This window comes from Bombyx mori, chromosome 3 (genome assembly GCF_030269925.1).
Source record: "Bombyx mori chromosome 3, ASM3026992v2".
Classification (NCBI taxonomy): domain Eukaryota; kingdom Metazoa; phylum Arthropoda; class Insecta; order Lepidoptera; family Bombycidae; genus Bombyx; species Bombyx mori.
Genome location: NC_085109.1, coordinates 6,977,130 through 7,003,507, shown reverse-complemented (window position 1 = coordinate 7,003,507; position 26,378 = coordinate 6,977,130). Strand labels below are relative to the sequence as shown.

At 37.0% G+C, this 26,378-nt stretch overlaps 4 protein-coding genes across 7 annotated transcripts in view; 1 reads left to right on the top strand and 3 right to left on the bottom strand.

The window, feature by feature from the left end:
- Window positions 1-9,325, bottom strand: part of LOC101741552 (protein gooseberry-neuro) — a 169,847-nt gene extending 160,522 nt beyond the window's left edge. The window contains exons 1-2 of one of the 3 annotated variants that reach the window (XM_062675640.1): window positions 9,069-9,325; window positions 1,777-7,481 (exon numbers count right to left, since the gene is read on the bottom strand). In XM_062675640.1, coding sequence (XP_062531624.1) covers window positions 4,628-6,097 — 1,470 coding nt within the window. In that variant the 5' untranslated portion in view covers window positions 6,098-7,481; window positions 9,069-9,325 and the 3' untranslated portion in view covers window positions 1,777-4,627. Of the gene's footprint in view, window positions 1-1,776; window positions 7,482-8,143 lie in introns of those variants that run through there. The other 2 variants (XM_062675647.1, XM_062675656.1) reach the window with 2 other exon arrangements.
- A 1,277-nt stretch (window positions 9,326-10,602) lies between these two features.
- Sp2 (sex-specific storage-protein 2) lies at window positions 10,603-15,031 on the top strand (the record flags this gene model as incomplete). Its single annotated transcript, NM_001044125.1, is given in 5 exon segments — window positions 10,603-10,699; window positions 12,577-12,710; window positions 12,803-13,633; window positions 13,712-13,878; window positions 14,031-15,031. Coding segments are annotated over 5 exon segments (2,112 nt in total). The 3' UTR covers window positions 14,923-15,031.
- On the bottom strand, window positions 15,023-18,485 carry LOC101742121 (hexamerin-1.1). 2 transcript variants are annotated; one of them, XM_004931748.5, is made up of 5 exons: window positions 18,293-18,485; window positions 17,888-17,988; window positions 16,987-17,808; window positions 16,754-16,896; window positions 15,023-16,042 (listed from the first exon to the last, which is right to left on the bottom strand). In XM_004931748.5, exons 1-5 carry the CDS (start codon window positions 18,390-18,392, stop codon window positions 15,166-15,168), a joined length of 2,043 nt encoding a protein of 680 aa, XP_004931805.3. In that variant the 5' UTR covers window positions 18,393-18,485; the 3' UTR covers window positions 15,023-15,165. The 2 variants fall into 2 exon arrangements, with proteins under 2 accessions (XP_004931805.3, XP_062531566.1); XM_062675582.1 differs by having other exon boundaries at window positions 15,023-16,896; window positions 18,293-18,460.
- Window positions 18,486-20,324: 1,839 nt separating this feature from the next.
- Window positions 20,325-25,839, bottom strand: LOC732982 (troponin C 25D). The gene is given in 5 exon segments (NM_001046978.1): window positions 20,325-20,733; window positions 21,406-21,554; window positions 23,587-23,689; window positions 25,298-25,469; window positions 25,788-25,839. Coding segments are annotated over 5 exon segments (456 nt in total). The 5' UTR covers window positions 25,791-25,839; the 3' UTR covers window positions 20,325-20,704.
- Window positions 25,840-26,378: the final 539 nt, after the last annotated feature.

Here is a 26,378-nt window from a genome sequence, read left to right as displayed (position 1 = left end):
ATCTATATCTACTACGATATTATATCAGCGTATCGTTTCAAATCTCAAATATCATGAATCGAGAAAATCTACTAGCATCCATCAATATATAGATTCAGAAAATATATAGATTCAATATCCGATATTGATCCTCGATATATAGATACGATTCGATACGCGGCAAAACCGATATTACCCACTCCTAGGTAGGAGTTAACTGTTGCAAGAAGTCGTCGAGTCCTAATATCCCAAGAGCCCGCGACAGCCAGACCTTCGTTATTTTATAAAAGCTGAAAGTTTCTCTGTGTATGTCTCCAACACAGGTAAGAACGACCCGCGATTATAGAGTTCCGATTGTGGTTACTTGGGCAGGTAACAGGCAGTAAAGGTATATAAAATAGTACCTTAAATTCGTTAAAGTATAAAGGTTGTTTTTTTAATATTTACTCCAGAATATCTTTAGAAATCATGATATCCGTTGCCGGACACTTTTTTCAGTTGTTACCCCCTGCCAGACACCCTTAAACTTTAATAAATTTTAATTATAATTTCGTTATACTATAAAAGCCAAATTTTATATATGTTACTTAGGGACTTATAAAAATATGTTACCCCAAGAGCCGGACAGTTTTAATGGTTCTTACATCTTGCCAGACACATTGAGAGCCCGCTGTAGGTGCGAGCGCGAGGTAGCAACTGTTCAAGCGGGTGTGAGCGAGATAGAGTGCTTAGTCTATTGTGATCTTTTACTGCACATCAGCTGTCGTTTATAGGATTTATCCGTTCTAAGCAGTGATATCGAGGCGCCACTCGGCATGGGAAGTTCTGTCATTCTGGCGGGCGACCTAAATTGTAAACACATCAGGTGGAACTCACACACCACAACCCCTAATGGCAGGCGGCTCGACGCGTTAGTCGATGTTCTCGCCTTCGATATCATCGCTCCGCTAACCCCGACTCACTACCCGCTAAATATCGCGCATCGCCCGGATATACTCGACATAGCGTTATTAAAAAACGTAACTCTGCGCTTACACTCGATCGAAGTAGTTTTAGAGTTAGATTCAGACCACCGCACCGTCATTATGAAGCTCGGTCGCGCTCCCGATTCCGTTCCCGTCACGAGGACTGTGGTGGATTGGCACACGCTGGGCATTAGCCTGGCTGAATCTGATCCACCATCGCTCCCGTTTATCCCGGACTCTACCCCGTCTCCTCAGGATACCGCTGAAGCCATAGACATCGTAACGTCACACATCACCTCGACATTAGATAGGTCATCGAAGCAAGTTGTGGCGGAGGACTTCCTTCACCGCTTCAAATTGCCCGACGATATTAGGGAACTCCTTAGAGCTAAGAACGCTTCGATCCGTGCCTACGATAGGTATCCTACAGTGGAAAATCGTACTCGAATGCGTGCCCTACAACGCGACGTAAAGTCTCGCATCGCCGAAGTCCGAGATGCCAGATGGTCTGATTTCTTAGAAGGACTCGCGCCCTCTCAAAGGTCTTACTACCGCTTAGCTCGTACTATCAAATCGGATACGGTAGTAGCTATGCCCCCCCTCGTGGCCCCTCAGGCCGACTCGATAGTTCAATATCGACAACAATGAGGAAAATTATAAGAACGATTAAATATTTTTCTTTGACATGTAATATTTTGTTTGTACTTTATAATATTAAAATAACCTTTTTTATTTTCTATAATATTGCTATGAACGTAATAAAATAATTTTTTTATTGGATATCTTAAAAGATCACAATAGACTAAGCTCTCTATCTCACTCACACCCGCTTGAACAGTTGCTACCTCGCGCTCGCACCTACAGCGGGCTCTCAATGTGTCTGGCAAGATGTAAGAACCATTAAAACTGTCCGGCTCTTGGGGTAACATATTTTTATAAGTCCCTAAGTAACATATATAAAATTTAGCTTTTATAGTATAACGAAAGTATAATTAAAATTTATTAAAGTTTAAGGGTGTCTGGCAGGGGGTAACAACTGGAAAAAGTGTCCGGCAACGGATATCATGATTTCTAAAGATATTCTGGACTAAATATTAAAAAAACAACCTTTATACTTTAACGAATTTAAGGTACTATTTTATATACCTTTACTGCCTGTTACCTGCCCAAGTAACCACAATCGGAACTCTATAATCGCGGGTCGTTCTTACCTGTGTTGGAGACATACACAGAGAAACTTTCAGCTTTTATAAAATAACGAAGGTCTGGCTGTCGCGGGCTCTTGCTCTATAAAGGGTTAAGACGTCCGGTGCATTCGTATCTAGCGACGCAATGGTGTTCGAATCCCGCAGGCGGGTACAAATTTTTCTAATGAAATACGTACTTAACAAATGTTCACGATTGACTTCCACGGTGAAGGAATAACATCGTGTAACAATAATGAAACCCGCAAAATTATAATTTGCGTAATTACTGGTGGTAGGACCTCTGTGAGTCCGCATGGGTAAGTACCATCTCCCTGCCTATTTCTGCCGTGAAGCAGTAATGCGTTTCGCTTTAAAGGGTGGGGCAGCCGTTGTAATCATACTGAGACCTTAGACCTCATATCTCAAGGTGGTTGGCGCATTTACGTTCTAGATGTCTATGGGCTCCAGTAACCACTTAAGACCAGGTGGGCTGTGAGTTCGTGCACCTATCTAAGCAATAAAAAAAAAACTTCCAGAAAAGAAAATACGCGTTCCAATGTTTTTTTTCCTACCTATTCACTAGTAGCCTAAGGGGCTATTTCGGTTACACATTAGCTGGTAGGTGGGTCTGAAAAGATCCGGCGAGCTTACGTTTTATATGATACATATGCATGATGATTCCTCTCTCTTAAATGATGATCCCTCTCCTGATCCTTCCCCATAAAAATCGACTCGTAAGGTTTATAGCAATATATGATAACTTCATGTCTTCAAACTCGACAATCTAATTTCAGTCCGAACAATAGTTGCCAAAGAATTGTAATTACTTAAAATGCAAATAAAGATTATTTGTATTATTGTATGTGAACTTTGTGGACGATTTAATGTGTAGTTTCATTGGTAATTGGTGAGTCAAGCAAGATGACATGAATGCTGTCTTAACTTTAGGTAAACTGTGACCTCGTATGCCCATACAGATCTGTTAAAAATACTTCAACATATTTATATTGAAACAAAGATATGCTATAAAAATGTTCGGGAAGCTCAATTCTCTCGTGAGCTTTCTTCTGCCAAACCATCATTAAAGTAAATTAGATTGACAAAAAAGGTCAAATTAAACAAAAAATAAAAGATTCAAATAGTCGCATTTTAAATATTTTTATTTTTTTAAAAGAAAATAAGATTGCATAATACAATTAAAAAGTATTGGGTTTATCTCGAATTATCAGTGTTATTATTTAACAGTCTCAAGAGGGGTCAAAACAAATAATTTATTTTGTTGTTATGTGATCATCAAGTTATCTTTGTGTCTGGCGATAGCGTGATCTTTAATTTTCATAATAAATAATTATTATTTCTATAGGTAAATTGAGACACTGTGATGAGTTTTTTTATTGTTTAGATGGGGGAACGTGCTCACGGCCCGCCTGGTATTAAGTAGTTATCAGAGCCCATAGACATCTACAACGTAAATACTGCTATTTACCTTGAAATATGAGTTCTAAGATCTTAGTTTCACAGTACAAGGACTGCCCCACCCTTCAAACCGAAACGCATTACTGCTTCACGGCAGAAATAGAAAGGGTGGCCGTACCTACCCGTGTGGACTCACAGGAACACCAGTAATTATGAAAATTATAATTTTGCGGGTTTTTTGATTTTTATAATGTTATTCCTTCACCGTGGAAGATAATCGAGAACATTTGTTAAGTACGTATCTCTTAAGAAAAATTGGTACTTGTCTGCAGGATTCGAACACCAGCACAGTTGCATCACTCTATACCAAAACACCGCGCGTGGCCACACTCCTTTAGGCCACGTCAACTTCAAAAACGATTTTGGTTTTATTAAAGTATTTTTTTATAAAGCTTTGTATCATTTAGTCTCAACATTGTTATTGTAGTTTTGAGCCAAGAGCTCAAGAAGTTCGATCTTCGAGATCGTCTCGGGCATCTTGTGAGACCGCACGGGAAAGTACCACTATCCCGACCTGTTTCTGCAGTGAAACAATAAAGCGTTTTGGTTTGAACAATGACGTAGCCGTTCTACTATAAAACTGAGAATTACGACTCAGGTCTCAAAGTGAGTCCTGGTATTTACTCTGCCTATTCCGTCTGAGCTGAGCTGCAATAGAGAGAGAGAGAGAGAGAGAATACACTTTATTGCACACCAACACAATTTACATTTAAAAAAAAACAAACAGTCAAAAAGCACATATGTACAATAGGCGGTCTTATCGCTAAAAGCGATCTCTTCCAGACAACCGTTTAATTTACAGAAATTTTGTAAAATATAAAAAATATAGCAGGTATGTTGCGGTGTACCATATACATTATTATGGAAAATATATACATATAATAAACAGATATATACCGTTTACATAATATAATATATACTAATATACATACTTACATACAATACATACTAATATACTTACACACACATAATAAATCAACAGTATGGAAATTATAAATGATAATGATGCAACAAACAGCACTAAGCAGATAAGTAGTGTTCCTTCACCATTCTTTTAAAACAGTTTAAAGTTGGAGCACTTCTCACTGCATCCGGCAGAGCATTCCACAATCGAACCGCCTGGACGGTGAATGAATTGTCAAAGAATGATGATGAATGCACCGGCATTTTCAGTCTCAGGTTATCTGATGATCTCAGAGAAAAATTATGCGTATCACCTAGGAACTCGAAACGTTCTTTGAGATATGTAGGGGTATGGGGGTTAAAGAGAGTACAGTATAGTAATGAAAGGACATGAGTATTGCGGCGAAGGCGAATTGGTAACCACTTGAGCTTAGTGCGAAATTCAGATATATGATCATATTTCCGTAACCCAAATATGAATCTTATGCAGAAATTTTGTAGCCGCTCAAGTTTATCAAGTTGTGTTTCGGTTAGATCCGGATAGCTGGAATCAGCGTAGTCAAGAATTGGAAGAAGTAAAGACTGTGCAAGCGCAGTTTTAGTGGCAGTTGGAAGAAAATTTCGTAACCGTCTCAACGATCCAGCTGATGCAAACACCTTCCGGCTAACCTCTTTTATTTGTGCGTTCCATGAAAGGTTTTTATCAATTAAGATACCTAAATTTTTCACAGTATCGCTGATAGGAATTTGTGCGCCGTCAAATAAAATAGCCGGAAGCTGCGACCATGTAACTTTCGAACACATTCTTGAGCTACCGACAACAATGACCTGTGTCTTTGACGGGTTCACCCTCAATCCATGAGACTTACTCCAACGGGACAATATCGATAAGTCATTGTTCAGGATCTTTATCGCGTTGGTCAGCTCTGGTAAAGAAGATTGCGTATATATCTGTAGATCATCTGCGTACAGGTGGTAGGAAGAAGTAAGTTGTAAAGAAATAGAATTTATAAAAATTGAAAAGAGTAAAGGAGATAAAACGCCACCCTGCGGTACACCTACGTGCGTTTCACACCATGAAGAATAAGCATTCTCACAGTGAATACGCTGTCGGCGACCAGACAGGTAACTGCGAAACCAATCAACCACGGTTGGAGATATGTTAATGGAGCTAAGGATGGCTAGAAGTATGTCGAAATCGACGGTGCCAAAAGCATTACTGAAATCCAGCAATGCCAACACCGTCAGTTTCCCACTCTCCATGCCAAATCTGATGGCATCCGTAATATGCACCAGGGCTGTGACCGTGCTATGGCCAGGACGAAAGCCGGACTGATAAGGGTTTAAAAGCTCGTTTCTCGTAAGAAACTCACTGAGCTGGTTGTGAATCAGGCGTTTTAAAACCTTTGAAAGAAACGGTAGAATGGAAATTGGACGGTATTCTGAAAAGGATGTAGGATTCGGCTTTTTTGGCAGTGGTGTAATCTGTGCTTCTTTCCAAGCCTTTGGAAAGATGCCGCTAGATAATGATTCATTCAGGATATGACAAATAATGGGAAGGATTTGGTCTAGGATAGGAAGGATCATATTACGGGCCACACAGTCACTTCCAACAGCATTATACTTCCACTTCCAATAGCCCCTTAGGTTACCAGGGAATGCGTAAAAAAAAAGTCTATTAGCTCCAGTAACCACTTAACACTAGGTGAGCAGTAAGCTCGTCCGCCCATCACAAAAATAAAAAACTAGAATAGAGATAAAAATAGATAGAATTCATCAGTATGGTAGAATTAAAAATGTATTTTTAAGAATAACTTATTTTATTGCTTAGATGGGTGGACGAGCTCACAGCCCACCTGGTGTTAAATGGTTACTGGAGCCCATAGACACCTACAATGTAAGTGCGCCACCCACCTTGAGATATAAGTTCTAAGGTCTCTGTATAGTTACAACGGCTGCCCCACCCTTCAAACCGAAACGCATTACTGCTTCACGGCAGAAATAGGCGGGGTGGCGCTCCTACGCGTGCGGACTCACAAGAGGTCCTACCACCGGTAATTACGCAAATTATAATTTTGCGGGTTAGATTTTTATTACACGATGTTATTCCTTCATCGTCAATCGTGAACATTTATTAGGTGAAGGCGATTCTTTGATGACTGGGTGAATCGTGGCGAAGGACGTCTCACCTTTCGTCTGGTGCAGGTGCTGACCGGGCACGGATGCTTCGAGAAGTACCTGCGCCGGATAGGGGCTGAGCCGACGACGAGGTGTCACCATTGTAGACACGACCTGGACACGGCGGAGCATACGCTCGCTGTCTGCCCCGCTTGGGAGGTGCAGCGCCGTGTCCTGGTCGCAAAGATAGGACCTGACTTGTCGCTGCCTGGCGTCGTGGCGTCGATGCTTGGCAGCGATGAGTCATGGAAGGCTATGCTCGACTTCTGCGAGTGCACCATCTCGCAGAAGGAGGCGGCGGGACGAGTGAGAGAAAGCTCTCCTCACTACGCAGAAACCCGCCGCCGCCGAGCAGGGGGTCGGGACCGGGGTCGTATACGTGACCTGGCCCCCTAAGAGCTAGGGGTCCCACCCGGTTTGTGCGGGGAGAGGCCCAGACGTGGGGTGGCGTGCTTGGCACGCTCACCCGCAATAGGAAGCCGGGTGATGGTAGACCGCGTTCCCCCGACCGCTCTGGGGGAAGGTGTAACGCGGCGCCATCAAAGCGGGCTCTCGGCCCGCTGAACGAGGGAACCGGTGGTCGTGTCGCTGGCGGCCACCGGTCCGGCGTCCGTGGGACGGTGGGATGGATGTAATGTGCTCTGCGTCAACCCTGTCCCGCCGTTTCAATAGCCCCGACTGGGCTCCGGCCCGGTCCGAGGTAGGGCGCCGGTTGTGAGCGGCAGGAGTTTTTAGTGGGTTCAACTCCCACATATCCCACCTGCCGCGCGGGTGGGGATCCGGCGATTTTCTCCTGTGGAAAAAAAAAAAAAAAAGGTGAAGGCGATAGGTGATGGTATTCACGTTGTGACGTCTCGGTGATCCAGTAACCACATAACATCAGATGGGTCGCGAGCGCGTCCCTCTGCGTACTGTTACGAGGATTTAAGTATGAAGAGCTAAATCTTCCATGGCCGCGAGACGACCTGTTCATTCAGTTTTCTTTTTATTCGTTAATGTAACTTCAGTTAATAGCTTAGATAAGCAAGTTTCTAAACGAAGGGCAAATTGAGCAACTAATTCCTTAGGTAATTGCTGAAGAAATTTTTTTTTTTTTTATTGCTTAGATGGGTGGACGAGCTCACAGCCCACCTGATGTTCAGTGGTTACTGGAGCCCATAGACATCTACAACGTAAATGCGCCACCCATCTTGAGATATAAGTTGTAAGGTCTCAGTATAGTTACAACGGCTGCCCCACCCTTCAAACCGAAACGCACTACTGCTTCACGGCAGAAATAGGCAGGGCGGTGGTATCTACCCGCCCGGACTCACAACAGGTCCTACCACCAGTAAAAAGTAAGATCTGAAAGTAAATGCGCATAATGCTTTGTTTCTCCAAATTGAGTCTTTAAAAATTCACTTAATTGGTTCCAGTCTTCGAATTCTTTTATAGAACAAGCTGTTTCAGCCTTACCTTCGAGTTGAGATAATATGTATTTGAGTAGAATAGGTTCTTGAGATTCTGTAGCTAGATCAATAGCACTTTTACATATAGACAAAAATGAATTTAATTTATCTCTAGAGCCATTAAAAAGGCTTTATGAATTTAAATAGTGCACTAATATGAACACGTTCGGCTTATTTTTCACCTTTTACAGACATTTTATCTATTTAAAATACAACAAAATAGAGAAAATTTTCTAAACGAACAAAAATATAATGCAAAAATTAAACTTGGATTCGATACGGTGCAATAGACGGTCACGAGTTGAGCGACTAAGGTTTCGTATTACTGTACTGATAAGCTCGTCTGGATATAATTTACAAGTGACGCTTTTATTTTTATGTGTCGTTCACGAACATTAATTGTTAACTAGTGACCCCGCAGCAGTCGAAATTCGACTATAATTAATTGGAATTGTAAGTTTGTACACTATTATGATTGTATTTTATACTTCTATAATCATAAATTTCGCCAAAACTACACTATAAAAAATATTAACAAAGACAAACAATATTTAATCTATTCTCAATTTGACAACAGACGCCAAGAACAAAAGTTTGACAATAAATAGTATGCATGCGTGTGTGCGTCAAATACATGGTATGTAGTGTGTGTAATGTTTTCTTTATTATTTTAATGTATCATTTATGCATTATTTTAAATAAATATTACCATTGTGCACTTCTTCTCTACATTCTCTTTAAGTGTGGAAAATTTCATACTCCTCCGTCCGCGCAATTTTCGTAAAAAGGGACACAAAGTTTTTGCTTCACGTATTAATATATAGATAAATATAATTACGAGTACTGATCGCTAAATATTAAGTATAAAGAATAATTTAAAACAATTGAATAATAAGAGAAAATTGAGTAACGTTATGAATCTTTTGACTCACAGTCCGACGAGAAATATTTTCATGATGTAATTTTCAGGATATAGAGTTGTGCACGTCCGGATTCTGGAGGGCACGGTGTTATCTTCTTCCACGAGATCCAGGGCTTGTCTTCTTCCACGGGACACAGAGTTTTCTTCTTTTACAGGACACAGCGGATACAGAGTTCTTTCTTTCACACGATGCAGAGGTTTCTTCTTTAACGGGACACAGAGTTTTCTTCTTTCATAGGACACAGAGTTTCTTCTTTCACAGGATACAAAGGCTTCTTCTTTAACAGGATAAGAGGATACAGAGTTTCTTCTTTCACAAGACACAGAGGATACAGGGTTTTCTTCTTTCACAGGACGCAGAGTTTTCTTCTTTCACGAGACACAGAGAATACAGAGTTACTTACAGGATACAGAGGTGAGTTCAACGCGCTGGTGGATATTGATTGACACTGCCGAAATTGAATAAAATAACGGCGACGAACCGAGGATACCGAAATATCCCACCGCTGCCACCAATTTTGTTACGAGGATTTATTAGAAAAGCTTTTTAAAAAAAGAACTTTATTTAATTTTAATAATTAAAACATTTGAAATTAACAATTGAAATTAATTGGGGCAAGTGTCACCGGGAGCGCGGTTAGAATTGAACTGCGTGATCTATTGGCAACCTAACTAAGCTGCATTACGTCGTGCACCTTACATTGAATTTTTATGTACATTAAAAATATATAACAGTACGCAATAAAAAATCATTATTTCGTCTTCTAACAGTCTTTTGAAAAATTGCAAGTAATCAACGACACTGCTTAGAGTTTCGATCGCTGTAAAAGCTACGTTTTGTCTATCATATTAGAAAAGCTTGTTGCTATAGTAGCTTCTTTTGTCTCTCTTTATTCTTTAAACTAGCTACCCGCTCTCGCTTCGCTTCGGAAACATTAAAACACACATGAAACCAAAAAAAAAAAAAAAAAATTAAAAAAGTAGCCTATGTTCATCAGGGACAATGTCGGCTTCTAATGGAAAAAGAATTTTTCAAATCGGTCCAGTAGTTTCGAAGCCTATTCGAAACAAACAAACAAACAAATCTTTCCTCTTTATAATATTAGTATAGATTTTACTTAATCACGTGAATAACGTTTACTAACGTTACTCAATTGTTTTCATTATACTCCTGGCTGAGCCTCCGCTAGCCCACCTGTCCTAGTAAGCCTGGAAAGGCCTCCGGGACACCAGCAAACTTTCAATCATAAAAAAATTGCTTTCATCATGTTTTCGTTTACAGTTTTACAAATATTTCATAATTTTCCATTCCTTTTTTTTGATTATATAATAATAACAAGAAAAAAACGTTATATCAATTTCTTTATCATCATCGTTGAAATTTATATTCAGTAATTCAAATTATGAGACTGGTTGAAAAGGTCAGCAGATTACGTTGATAAAGAAAGCATAACACTTGTTGCTAATGAATGCGTTTCGGGAGAAGATAAAGTGTGGGTATAAATATTCGAAAACGGATTGCAGAAGCACAGTTTGCTTCTAGGCTGGAAACCATGAAGTCTGTCTTAATTCTGGCTGGGCTTGTAGCCGTCGCGCTCAGCAGTGCAGTACCAAAGCCGAGCACCATAAAGACAAAAAATGGTAAGCGTTAAATCGTAGTGCTCTATATTAATACGCTTTTATTAGCTTCAGACATATGTATGTTTGTAACGGAATCTTTGAACATGATTTTGATCCCCTTCAAAACGTCAGATTAACTCGAAATTTGGCATACTCATTAAGGACCGACGACAATTCAATATTAAAAAAAATATTGAAAAAGTTGAAATTCAACTAAAAAATGAAAAACAAAAAAAAGTTTAAAAAATTACCAAATACGCCTTTATAGAAAATCCAACTAAAAATAAAAAATAAATTTATTAAAATTTGATTTTTTAGTTGGATTTTCTATAAAAGCGTATTTTGTTTTTAATAAACTTTAACTAGAGTCGAAACTTTTTTAATAAGGCCTCATTTTTGTGTAGTATAATAGTAATACAATAAATACGATTTATTCTTTAAAAAAAATATAAACCTGTGCTATCGTAGAGCCGTGTGGTTTTGGTTCTATAGGTTCTTTTTTATGTTAGCCCACTCCAAATAAAAAAAGAGAGGGTACTCAATTCAAAATGTACGTTTTCATTATAGTCCTTATTACGTAAAGCTTATACGAACGTTATATCTTTAACTATGCATACAGCCGTTTATTGAATCATTGTTGTTATAAATTGTTTTACCTTTGCTATAGGCTCACATCTCTTTCTGAGGCGTGATTTAGAAAAGGATGCACGATGCGTGATCCAATTTGGAATTTGATAGCTCGGCCTCATCTCCTGCCTCATAGCAAGGCCGATTTTGTGAGGCCTGGTATCTAAACTAAAAAGAACAAAACCGCACTTACCCCGCAACGCGCCGACTAGGTTGCACTGTTGCTATACCATCATTTGTATGTTGGTATATTATTACCGCTGTAACGTATAGGTACATTACCGCCAGTATTGCATATGTTGCACGATGAACATGTTCAATATATGTAAAATTTACAATTTAAATACGTCACCGTTTCAACACAAAACTATTTGCAAATGGATTCATCATTCATCATCTAAACTCGTCGTGGCCTAAAGGATAAGACGTCCGGTGCATTCGTGTTGAGCGATGCACCGGTGCTCGAATCCCAAGCGGGTACCAATTTTTCTAATGGAATACGTACTCAACAAATGTTCATGATTGACTTCCACGGTAAAGGAATAACATCTATACTAATATTATAAAGAGGAAAGATTTGTTTGTTTGTTTGTTTCGAATAGGCTCCGAAACTACTGGACCGATTTGAAAAATTATTTTTCCATTAGAAGCCAACATTGTCCCTGATGAACATAGGCTACTTTTTTTAAATTCTTTTTTTGTTTTGTTTCATGTGTGTTTTAATGTTTCCGAAGCGAAGCGAGGTCGGGTCGCTAGTCGTGTAATAAAAATCAAAGCCGCAAAAATTATAATTTGCGCAATTACTAGTGGTAGGACCTCTTGTGATTCCGCAAGGGTAGGTACTTGAGACCTTAGAATTTATATCTCAAGGTGGGTGGTGCATATACGTTGTAAATGTCTATGGGGTCTAGTAACCGCTTAACACCAGGTGGACTCGTTCAGCCACCTAAGCAATAAAAATAAAATAAAAAAATCATCAAAATACAAAATCAACCATTGTAGGTTTATACCGTTTTGACTAAGTAATAAAGAAAAGCAGGTTTTTTTTTTACAAACAACCAAATTATGTAATAAAAGTAAATATAGTAAGCTATGAACGACCGATTAGTGGTAACATATCGGCGCTGGTAGTTCCTAATGTGCTTTGATGCCAATATGTATCTCAGAATTGAAGTTATTCAATACTTTCCAGATAATAATGACATCTAAGTGATATCGCTTATTCGTAAATACTGCTTTATAAAATATTTACATATATTTTTTTTATTCAGTGGATGCCGTATTTGTTGAAAAGCAAAAGAAAATTCTGTCCTTCTTCCAAGATGTGAGCCAACTAAACACTGATGATGAATATTATAAAATTGGCAAAGACTATGATATCGAAATGAATATGGACAACTACACTGTAAGTACTAATAATTAATATCAATTTAAATTTAACGTGAATTTGTTTCTTTCTTTCTTTCTTTATTGAAAACCATGTTTCATATTTAACAGAACAAGAAAGCTGTTGAAGAATTTCTGAAGATGTACAGGACTGGTTTTATGCCTAAGAATTTAGAGTTCTCCGTTTTTTATGACAAGATGAGGGATGAAGCTATTGCTCTATTCCATTTATTCTATTACGCTAAGGACTTTGAAACGTTCTACAAGACTGCCTGTTTTGCGCGTGTGCATCTCAATCAAGGTCAATTCTTGTATGCCTTCTACATCGCTGTTATCCAGCGCTCTGATTGCCACGGTTTCGTTGTTCCTGCTCCGTATGAAGTATACCCTAAAATGTTTATGAATATGGAAGTGCTGCAAAAAATTTACGTAACAAAGATGCAAGATGGCCTCATTAATCCTGAAGCCGCAGCTAAGTATGGCATTCACAAGGAAAACGACTACTTCGTTTACAAAGCCAATTATTCTAACGCCGTTTTATACAATAATGAAGAACAAAGGCTGACATACTTCACTGAGGATATTGGCATGAACGCTTACTACTACTACTTCCACTCTCATTTACCGTTCTGGTGGACATCAGAAAAATACGGAGCCCTTAAAGAGCGTCGTGGAGAGGTTTACTTCTACTTCTACCAGCAATTATTGGCTCGTTACTACTTTGAGCGTCTTACCAATGGACTTGGTAAGATTCCCGAATTCTCATGGTACTCTCCGATAAAGACTGGATACTATCCATTGATGCTAACTAAGTTTACACCCTTCGCACAAAGACCTGACTACTACAACTTGCACACCGAAGAAAACTATGAAAGAGTAAGATTCCTTGACACTTATGAGAAGACATTCGTTCAGTTCCTCCAAAAGGACCACTTTGAAGCCGTAAGTTCGAACATTAAGTGTGTAATCTTATTGATTTATTTCTAAAATGTATGATTTAATAGATTTTTTCATTTATAGTTCGGACAAAAAATTGATTTCCACGACCCGAAAGCCATTAACTTCGTCGGCAACTACTGGCAAGATAATGCAGATCTGTATGGAGAAGAAGTCACAAAAGATTACCAACGTTCTTACGAAGTATTTGCGCGCCGTGTGCTAGGTGCTGCGCCTATGCCATTCGACAAGTACGTTTAAAAAATATTTTCAAAACTTAATTTTTAATAAGCAATGACGACAACTCTTTTCTACTTATATCCAAGTCAACCGTAATCCGGATTTGTCTTTGTACGTTTGCAAAAGAATTAATAGTAATAGTTTCTTCATGCTACTTTTTCAGGTACACTTTCATGCCTAGTGCAATGGACTTTTACCAGACTTCTCTTCGTGATCCTGCTTTCTATCAGCTCTACAACAGAATTGTGGAATACATCGTTGAGTTCAAGCAATACTTGAAGCCTTACACTCAAGACAAACTTTACTTTGATGGTGTCAAGATAACTGATGTTAAAGTCGATAAATTGACAACATTCTTCGAGAACTTTGAATTCGACGCCAGCAACAGCGTGTACTTTAGTAAAGAGGAGATTAAGAACAACCACGTCCATGACGTTAAGGTGCGCCAGCCACGATTGAACCACAGCCCCTTCAACGTTAACATTGAGGTTGATTCTAATGTCGCCAGTGACGCTGTTGTCAAAATCTTCCTGGCTCCCAAATACGATGACAACGGAATACCTCTCACATTAGAGGACAACTGGATGAAATTCTTCGAGTTGGACTGGTTCACAACTAAACTCACCGCTGGTCAGAACAAGATTATCCGCAATTCGAATGAATTTGTCATATTTAAAGAAGACTCCGTGCCAATGACTGAAATTATGAAGATGCTCGACGAAGGAAAAGTACCTTTTGATATGTCGGAAGAGTTCTGTTACATGCCTAAAAGACTCATGCTGCCTAGAGGTACTGAAGGTGGATTCCCATTCCAGCTCTTTGTTTTCGTCTATCCATTCGACAACAAAGGCAAGGACTTGGCTCCTTTCGAATCTTTTGTTCTTGACAATAAGCCTCTTGGCTTCCCTCTGGATCGCCCCGTTGTTGATGCATTATTCAAGGTTCCTAACATGTATTTCAAGGATATTTTCATTTACCACGAGGGTGAACGGTTCCCTTACAAATTCAATATTCCTTCGTATGACACACAGTCTAATGTTGTTCCAAAAAATTAAATTTAAATAAACTGATGAATTTTGCATCCGTAATATCCAAAGAAAATGTAAAAACTTTAAGTATAACTGTTATGATTTAGAAAAAATAAAATCAAGTAGGTAAAATTATAATTATGTATTTTTATTTCATTCATTTTTTATGTTAACTTATATTACAAAAATCCTTGAGCGCTTAGTTGATATCAAAGTACATAAATATACTTTTTTTTTAACAAAACTACAAACTCAAAAACCAAAAGAATATTAATACAGATTTGAAGAAAAATAGCCTGATTCATCAACGTCACTCTTTCTGTGGTAAATTTTGATATCAAAAAGCCTATAGTTAGATGCCAACGAATTTTGAAAACCCGAATTTCTATGAAAAGGAAAACCTAAAGGTTTTGTATCGTACTCATAAGAGACTTGTTTATAATAATTTACTTCTGGTGCATGATCCATTACTGAAGAATTTTCTGAAGGGGTAATTATAATAGCCAACTTAAAGTTTAGACCAGATTCAAGTCCTCGAGGTATTGCCAAGTTGCCGGGAAATTTAAACAAATTGAATTTTGTACCTTTACGTGCAGATTTTTTATAGTCGTAGTTATGGAAGTAATGCTGTGAAATATCGTCTTTAAAATATGAATATTTTTTTGATTTATGTGGATTCCAACTGATTACGTTAAGTCCTGTATGTAGAGTGAAGTTAAAAATATCCAATTCGTAAAACTCCTCAAAACGTTCCCAACAGTTGTTGAAGCTACAGTTGGGTCCCAAAAAGAGTCGTACTATGACATTTTTGTCAATTTTGGAGTCAACGGTAAAATTTAATGTTAAAGGTGAATGATTTATTCGTCTTAGTCTTGCGAACATCGGCCATTTTCTTGATATGTAACCAGTTTCAGCAGACAAAATTTTGTTCAGCGGTATACGATAGTATTCAAAAAAAGTTTCCATTTTAGTAAAATTGGCACCAGTAATATTAAAATCTTCTGTTGTATACTCTTCCATTAAGAACGGATCCATGAAATGTCGAAAATACTTCATTACGTTCAAATAATACTCTATCATCTTCCAAAAGGTAGGGTCTCTTAGTGATGTTTCAGGGTGATAAAATACGGAAGGTGCGGGGTTGTATCTGAAATAAAAAATAAAAAAAATTCACAGCACCGATGTACTATAAGAAAATTTCTAAGCTCCATGAACAAAACTAAGTCATTCTACATTTTGAATTGCTCACGTGCCAATACCGCACAATTGTGCTTTTAATTAAAAGTATCTAGCTTTTTTATCAGCTCACAGAGATCCACTGCTGAACGTAGACCTCTCCAAAGGATCGCAACACTAAACGGGTCCTGCATCCTTTTATACACTTACACTTTTAGCAGGTCGTCAGCACAAATCGTAGGAGGCCTACCCGCTACCTTCTTTGAGTGACTTTGAGACTTCTGATAATATCCATTGACCGCGACCATGTTTCATTGCCGTATATAGTTATAATCACTTGAAACACACATTGGTCGAAGAGTTTTGTCTCAGGTTTTTTGGAAAAGAAGATTTTGCGCAGCTTTCCGAACGCTACCCAGCCTAATTGGATTCGACGATTGACCTCTTTCTCGAAATTGGACAAATTGTCCAAGTTAGACACATTTGTCTACTGCTTAGAGCGTAAAGCTTTCAAACATAACTGAATTGGGCACTACATGGACATTCAAAATAAGTTTCGTTTTGTCCATGTTCATACTAAGGCCCACTCGGACAGAAGCCTTATTGATCTCACTTTACTCAGGTCCTCCAAGATCTCGGTCATAATCACGATAATAATTTTAAATAAGCCAAAGATAATTACTCGTCAATAGGATGTCTGTTGCGCATATTACCAAATATTTCTCTTAAGATTTTCGCCATTCTTGCATTATCAAGGTTTGACTTGATTAATTTAGCCATTATGCTCACGTGATCGTCATTATTCATATTTAATGTGATGCCATCCTTAAAAAAGAGATGATAAAAAGATCAAATATTTATTATCCTTACATTAAGTATAGGACGTTTCAAAAGGAGCTAGTAGGAAATACTTACCATAACAATAAATCCTCTTTCAATACACTTACGTATGTTTATCCACACACCCTCCGCTTCAGCTCTTTCGTCTGTCCAATCCAGTTCATAATTTATATATCTAATTGGAAACCGTAATCCATTGTCGTATATCAAAGATGGGTCATACTCAGTTTCGTTAGGATAGCTATGATTCATGTGCAGTAGATGCTGTTTTTCCAGATTATAACGAGCCACTAACTGTTGGTGTGTATTAAAGAAATGTTCCGCATGTCTTAGGTTTAACAGATCCAATTCATCGTTAGACATCCAAAAAGGATGTAGCAAATGCACGCCCATATAATAACAATTAAGTGAAATGTCCTCCCGAAAATAATTGATTCCTTGATCATCTCCGTTGTAGACCAGATTCCAACCAGAATAATTTGTATTAATTGATATGAAACCATGATCTTGATAATACTGATGCTCGGCAGCTTCAGGGGGCAGAACGTTGCGATTGCTCATGACTAATCGGAGTTTCATTGCTTTTATAATAGTTTCCGAATTAATGAAATAATTAGGTTTTTCAATGTAACATGGATTTAGAGATATTTTATTTCTGTTCAACTTATAGCTGTATAAATAGTTCAATTTTTCCGCATACCTCAGTATATCGTTATTTATGTTTAAAACTGACCAGTCGTAAATTTTTTCATAGTCGTCTTGTTCAACTTGTTGAAAAAGACGGAATAATGCTATGGCAGCTTTCCTCATGTCATCGTCATAAACAGTAAAAGTTCGACCTTTCGCGGTAATCCCGTTCTTTACATATTTGTAGAAGTTTTTATAATATGTATTATTCTGAAAACGTTTAAAATTTGCATCTTATTTTTTTGATCTAAATTGTCTTAACATTTTTATTAATAGTATGCTAACTCACAGTATTCAGGACTTCGTCAACTTTTTTTGATTCGTGGGCATGGGGCGAAAATCCCGATGGAACTATTTGCATTAAGAATTTATTTTCATCATATGCGATTTCTGGAAAGATATTTATATGATGTTTTGAATTATTCAATATTAATGATCAGTTTTTTTTTTTCAGTCATTCATACTTATTCCACGATTACTACTAAAGCTCATAAGACTAAATGATTAAACCATCGATTTTAACAACAAGAGAAAGATTTTGTTTGGTCATTACATAATTTGTTTAATTAAACATTGAGCTGGTTTTGTAGCTCGATCTCTTTTGACTTAAAAATTTAAGTAACTGACCTCTCCTAAATAATAATTTAGAGTGGTGTTAAAATTGCTTGAATTAGATAAATGGTAAATTACGTACCACCTTGATGCATGAGACGAAATTCATCTAATGGATCTGAAACTACTATTGCAACTAAATACAACGTGATCACAGATAGCACCAACATGGTTGGTGGCATAATAGCCCACTATCTCTAACACTATGTCGCCATGTCTTTTATCCTTACTGGATAGCACCACATTGGTCCTTTGTACCCTCTTAAGATCGCGAGTACGGATTAATAGGAATAACTCACATTGGTACGGAGAAGGTACAGAGAAGTGCAAAAGTATAAACCTAAAGTCAGTTTTTGTAATATTTTTTTTTTTAGTTTTAAACAATTTTTTTTATTATGTTAATTGTGAAAATATAACATTTTTACAGAATTAAAATAGAAATAGTTGTCTTTAATTGTCCTAGAAAAAGTATGAAGATTATTATGACTAGGTATATATTCTGACTAGCTTAGAGCGCATATGATTAAAAAGTAAGCAATGAAAATGCGCCACCCACCTTGGGATATAAGTTCTAAGGTCTCAGTATAGTTACAACGGCTACTCCGCCCTTCAAACCGAAATGCATTACTGCTTCACGGCAGAAATAGGCCGGGTTGTGGTACCTACCCACGTGGATTCACAAAAGGTCCTACCACCAGTAACTACGCAAATTATAATTTTGCGTGTTTGATTTTTATTACACAATGTAATAACATAAGGAATACCTTAACCGTGGAAGTCAATCGGGAACGTTAATATAATATGATATAATAAAGACTGGTATGCTTGAAAATCATTACTAATAAGGGATAATACGGTAATATCGTAATAATGTTGTGATAGGCAGCGACTTAGCTATGCTCCTGGCATTACTAACGTCCACGAACGGTAACTACTTACTTACAGCCCACAAGGGCAATAAAAATACTCCATTAGTAGTTGATGTGCAATTGTTATGAATTTTGAAATAGAAATATAAATAAACTCTTTACCGTAGTCCAAACATCGCATCCTGAATGCCACTACCCAGTCAAAATCTTAATGTCGATCTTAATCGAAGTCTCAATTGAGTTCATACAGTGGTACTTCACTTTCAAACAACAATGCAAGATACCATGCCACCGGTGTAGAAGATACGCGGAGAAAGTAGAGGAACACAACGGAACATGAAAGACACTATCAATTGAGTTTCAGTCTCAATTTTCAGAAACAATTTTTAGAGTTGAAGCTGAAATACACGACTGCTTTGCGAGATATACCCAGGACCGTGGTACCTAATTATTTGGGCTCAAATTACCTCAAGCCCATATTTGAATATTCCTAAGTTAAGCGAGGAAAAAGAAATGGAATAAATATCTCAGTACGCCTCGTCGCGACAGTACATTACGTTTGAAGGAAGCGATAATTTTCCAATTGTCTGTCTTCGTGCACGGTTAATTTTGGTCAAGAGGCAATTTATCACTTCCAGGGCGTTGTTTGTTAGAAATGCATAATAATGTACTCGAAGACGCTATGTTTCTGGAGCTATTTATTCCGCTACATCACAGTAAAATTATGAAATACAAGGTAAAAAAGCTTTTTTTTTACGTCCAGTGGTTACTGGAGCCCATAGACGTCCACAACGTAAATGCGCCACCCACCTTGAGATATAAGTTCTAAGGTCTCAAGTTTAGTTACAACGGATGCCCCACCCTTCAAACCGAAACGCATTACTGCTTCACGGCAGAAATAGGCAGGGTGGTGGTACCCACCCGCGCGGACTCACAAGAGGTCCTATCACCAGTAATTACGCAAATTATAATTTTGCGGGTTTCATTTTTATTACACGACGTTATTCCTTCACCATGGAAGTCAATCGTGAACATTTGTTTAGTACGTATTTCATTAGAAAAATTGATACCCGCCTGAGATTCGAACACCGGTACATCGCTCTCAACACGAATGCACCGGACGTCTTATCCGTTAGGCCACGATGACTTCAAAAAGTCCCAAAACAACGGCTTATTTCTAATAGCTTTGTCCTTGACTTATTAGCAACAGAAGAAAGGTATTGAAAGTAAAACAAATTATACAAAAAAAATGACTATTTTTGTATTGTAGGAATCTTAAAAGTTATTCTTGAAGTAAAGGTGCAATGCGTTATAAATATTAGCATTAAGTTGATTACAATGCAAAAAAAAAAAAACTCGTCACTAGTGAATTATTCCAAAAATAACTCTTTGGAACGAATTCAAATACGTTCGTGACCTACATGATGCAGGTACATAAATAACAAGCACATTTCTACAAGATAGACAAAATCGGTACGTATTTAATTTTTTTCTTTCAGTTTATACAACCATGCTAATACCGCATTCGATTTGTACTAGTATTGAAGTCTTAGTTATTTTTAATACAATTTACAAAATAAATACTAATCATAATAATACTATTGTGAATCCTTGCTTCTCTGGGCTTAGTCTCCAGTCATCATCTCCATGAACTCTGTAAGAGAAAGAAATAAAAGTGAACGATTAAAACCTTGAAACATAAAAATTCCAGCGAGCGCGTAGATCAAAACAATCGTAAATAATATGATATGTTTGGTTCAGGACCGGCGTACCATTGCTATTTAATGTATAATACGAGACGTGCTAAAATTTATGATCTGATCCTAAAAACGGTTTCGTAAAAAAACAAATAAACGGAATAACATAGATCATAGGATCTTGTTAAATTTTTCATCTAAACAACATCAGAGGAATTGTTTGGGCTAATTTACATACAATGTCATTCATCTTGAGAACGTTGATGTACTGTTTATAGTACTTCCAGATGTTTGAAAGATCACAATATACAGAAAAAATATGTTTCTGTATATACTTAACAATTACATATTAACTACGAGTTTTTATTTTTTAACTTATGGAAATAATCTAAATGCGACGAATATTTCTAGGACGAGTTTTTTTTTTTTTTCGAAGCATATCTTAATTATTTTTCATTGATTCTTTAAGATATTTTCCATGACATTTTTCTTAAATTGCCTACACTTTATGGATGCTAAGGTAAACAAAGAAATAATAATTTATTTACTATCGTCGGTCGATTCTCGCATTTGTATTTCCTTTGTTAAGATACTACATGACGAACAATATAATTGTACGAGTAACTCACCATCAAAGTCCACAGTTCCTGAGCCGTCAGTGTCAATTTCAGCAATGATGCCGTCAAGATCAGCGTTGCTGAGTTTATCGTCAAGAGCGGCCAGGATCTCTTTCAGTGTTGAAGTGGTGATGTAACCGTTACCTTCACGGTCGTATAATCTGAGAATAAATGATATTAAGAAAATGATTATTTTGACGAGTAGTGTTGTCACGGTTGACGGGTAGGTCTTTAAAAAAAAAAAGGTGTTTTTTTTATTTTTTAAATTACTCGTATTTCCTTTAGATAAATCGCTTGTGAGGTGATTCAAAATATTGCTGCATGATTGTACTCATGGCTTAAATGGTACAGATGGTCAGCGTATTTTTAAATCTTGCAACAAATCAAATCCTACGCTTTTTCGTAAAATCTAAAAGTCTACGAAATGCATTCTGTTAAAAATAAGTTCTGTTTGTCTTGGCTAGCAAGCCGGTGAAATAATATAGATAATGTAGATCGTGGGTGAAATGTTTGCATTATATAATGGTTCCTATTGTTGCAAAATTCAGATTTTGTTTTTTTTTCCACAAACTTGTGATGAGCATTTCGTTTTATTTACACAATCATCATGGCGACAATATTTTACTAATCCTCCAGAAATATTTGGAACTGGGTAAAAACGCAACAATTCTACATTATGTCCATATAATTTATTGCACCGATGCATTGATTATTTCGTAAGTAAAATAGGGGTTTAAATAGCTCCTTAACATTCTATAATTCAAAAATGTCTTCACTTTCTACATAAATGAAGTAGGGGTAAAATTTAGCGTTATGCCAAAGTAACTATTCCATGCGGACGGAGTCGCGGGCAAAAGCTAGTCATATTATATCTTTAGAATAAGAGCCGTTACTACGTTAAGTAGGTACGTATAGTCGTATGTTTACGAGTCATCATTATCAGCCTGCGGCACTCCACTGCTGGACATAGGCCTCCCCCAAAGCTCGCCACTAAACCCGATATTCGGTTCTAGGCATTCAGTTACTGCCAGCTGCCTTGCGCAGGTCGTCGCTCCATCTAGCAGGAGGGCGTCCTACACTACGTTTGCCGGTTCGCGGTCTCCACTCCAGAACACTTCTACCCCAACGGTTATCGGTTCTGCGACATATGTGACCAGCCCACTGCCACTTCAGCTTATTAACTCTGCGAGTTTACGAGTAGGTAATTAATACTTATAAATTGGTGACTGCTCGCGGTATTTGAAAATTCATTTTTTTCTTCTTTTTTTTTATTGCTTAGATTGGTGGACGAGCTCACAGCCCACCTGGTGTTAAGTGGTTACTGGAGCCCATAGACATCCACAATGTAAATGCGCTACCCACCTTGAGATATAAGTTCTAAGGTCTCAAGTATAGTTACAACGGCTGCCCCGCCCTTCAAACCGAAACGCATTACTGCTGCACGGCAGAAATAGGCAAGTTGGTGGTACCCACCCGCGCGGACTCACAAGAGGTCCTACCACCAGTAAAGCTAAATCACTTGATCGACATTGGACAATTGGACGATAATACACTGCACGAAACGACCGTCAATATGACCTTACATTTTATATGAATGGATACGCTACAGGCAAAAACGAACGAAACTTAATTAAAAAGTAGACTAAACAAATATTTTCATCGGCTCGGCGCTGTAGTGTGTTGGTACTTTGCAGGTATAGTATGTATATGCAATTAATTACGTCTCTGTTTAATATACTCGATTCTAACATCTATTTTATGGTCTATTTGCAATTATTCTAGGCACTATTTTACTTGTGTTTAATGTAAATGTTTTGGGTTTCCCGAACGCGAGAATTTGTTCATTCGCTTTTAGAATAATTATTCTGATTCTTCTATCGTTGTATATGAGAATGAAATGAAAATATCCGTCCTGGAATTTGTAGTGGTGTTTAGTTACATTTGAGATATTTTGTTTTATGCGTATACTCAATATTCGAGGTCATCAATGAAGAAACACGAAATCTTGTGAATATTGAAATATAATATACTATAATATATACAATATATACATTAGTGATCACATGGGCGGGTCCTTCCAAGAGCTTCTAAAAGGTATAAGTAGGAAGATACGGATCCTATGTAAGATAGCATTCTTAGTAATAAGCAGTTTGATGGAAGTAAAAAAAGATTAATAATCGAAATTATTATTACCTGAAAGCTTCTTTCAGTTCTTGTTGCATGGCTTCAGCGTCTTCCTCTTCAAGGAAATGGGAAGCAATATTACAGAAGCCATCAAAGTTGATCTTCCCACTGTCTGAAATTACATAAACATGCAATCAGTTTTTGGCTCACGACTAAGCCGTGAAGAGCGGATGTGGGTTCACTACGTATAAATATGTTCTATAATTTAAAAAGAATAATCGATTATGTATTATGTAGATATCGATTATATTCAATTTAGAGTACAAAAAATAATGTGAAATTAATTTTATTATTTTCTCACTAAATATTTTTTTTTACGAATGCAGTAGAAACTTCATATTCATTAACTAGTAGGTAGAGTTGGTGTTGATGTCACGTTATTAACAAAAACTTCAGAAGAATAATCCAAAGTCATCAAAACATATGATGTTATTTTAACTATTATCGTTTCTAATACTATAATATAATCTCGTAATGAAATAATATTTAGTATATCGTATTAAAAACCGAACGAGCGACTTTAGAGCGGACAATATAATATAATCTCGTAATTACATAATATATGTAGTATATCATATTATAACCAAACTTTAGAGCGGACAACAAAACCGTTCAAAGGGACACTGCACGTTGGTTCTGTACGTAAATAGACTCGTTAGTTCTCCCGAAGTGTAAAAATATTCGTGAATATTAACATGCGAAGGTGTCGCGTCGTCGGTATGCATCGTTCTCAAATGACTTGATCAACGCTCTCTCTGTGAATCTCCTTGTTTATGCAATGCGGTAAGGCCAATAATGCAAATATATTTTTTATTTAATATTTTATTTAAAAAAAAGATTCTAAATGTATTTTTCAATTTTCTGAAATAAAAAAAACGACTATAGATAAAACGAATCGAATTTTAATGTACGAAGTTGTTGGACTATCCTTCGAATATGTACGAAGAAATAATTATTTTTCTCTAAAATATTTGGCGTCGATATCCGCGCACGTGCCTCGTCTCAATAGCAGCTAAGCCATGAAAATATCTCAGCATTTTAATATCATGTACAACGATTGCTAATCTGATTAGCGTGAATGAAGATAGCTTTGTAGGCTGTTATGTAAACACCATGTTGAATGTATACTTCGTAATGACAATGGAATGTTTAGTTCCCCACACAGCCCAGCATTGATTCAGAGTAGGTTAGATAAATACCCGTTTGTTTCAGATTGTAAGTATCAGATTTTTATTTAATTGTGATTGTTTTCTTATTATTAATTATACTTTATTTTACACACATAAAATCGGTAAAGGCATATCATAAGCAAAAACGATCCGTGCAAAGGTGAATCTCGTCTTGTGGAATTCTTTTATTATAAAATTGAATATTTTGAAAAAATAATACAGGATTTTTTAAATGAATCATATAAAAACTTTTATTCATTTTATTATTTTATGGAAATGCCCAAAAAAGAAATGTAATGTTTTCGGGGCTTATGTATGTGAGTTTTTTTTTTATCTAACCTATTTTTTCAATGCCTGAACCCTTTCGATTGCATCTTTATATCACTCCTAGTAACAGATTTTTTACCTATTAGTGCATTTTTGCAGTCGTGTTTTCTTTAAATACCTTTTTATTGTTGGTTTTAGAGTTACGTATTCATCACACTTATCGGTCAATATAAATCGATGTACCATATACTTTTTTTTAAGTAGAACCAAATTAGGCTACTTACTTTCCGGATCGTTTTCATCGATGAGTGCTTGAAGTTCTGAGTCATCGAATAGCTGTCCCATTGTGTTGAGAATGGTGGAGATCTTCAGCACGTCGATGTAACCAGACTTCGTGGTGTCAAACATCTGGAATGCTTTACGCAGCATGGCCATCTTTTGTTCATCATCGGAATCCTGTGCGAAGAGAAATGAAATAATTTCCTTGAAGTTTTGTATTTTAATTATTTTTTTGTCATAAAATTTTTATAGCATTTTGAAGTTTTTTTTTTATGTTAAAATATACGTATATATAGAATAAATCTTTTATGAAAACATATTAGATTCGTTTCTAACAAAAGGGCCAGAGGTAACCAACATTTTTTATTTGAACATTTAACTATGTTTTGCTAAGCGTCTTTCACATTATAGTTGATTGTAGTTTGCTCCCACATCGTAAAAACTGCACTGTAAATCACATTTTCACATCACTATTTAACATTGAAATCCCCTCACCATGTTGCACGTCAAGGATTGGCGGCTGTAACAAGAACTGAATCCGTATGCGAGTGTTGTTACACTAGACTACGCGGTCGAATGCCACCCTTATTTATAGCATTCCTTCAGTCTGAAAATACAAAAATAAGTGAAAAACCATCCATCCTACTCTGGCCCGTGCGTGTGACGTAGGTCATCGGGTCTCCACAGTATAAATTATAACCACCGCCAATGATGAAAACGTATTAACGAAACCCACATTTTATTTACAGGAAGTGACTTGTCAGATTTATTTACATAAAATTGAAAGTAATTTACGAGTCGTTGCCGTTAAATGCGCCATTTTTAGATTGATTATTTGAAAACCAATGCACGAAGGCGCTATATTTATTTCTATATATATCTATGTACATATATATAATAAGAGTGACTACAAAGAAATATTGTGTTAATTTTTACGTTCCCAGAAAATTTATTGGTAGACACTTTAGTGTTTTATGGCTGCCTCGTTATTGTATGTTAAATGTAAAAGTGGTTTATGTGAGAATTAAACGTTATTTTCTTTTCTGATCTCACTCTTAAAACGAAATTCGTATTTAATAAAACAAA

Coding starts and splice junctions, on each gene's coding strand:
- LOC101742121 (XM_004931748.5), bottom strand. CDS start 18,392: ATGCCACCAACCATGTTGGTGCTATCTGTGATCACGTTGTATTTAGTT. Junction 17,809..17,887: donor TTGACGAAGTCCTGAATACT/GTGAGTTAGCAT, acceptor AAACGTTTTCAG/AATAATACATATTATAAAAA. Junction 16,043..16,753: donor AACAGACATCCTATTGACGA/GTAATTATCTTT, acceptor TTTTTATTTCAG/ATACAACCCCGCACCTTCCG.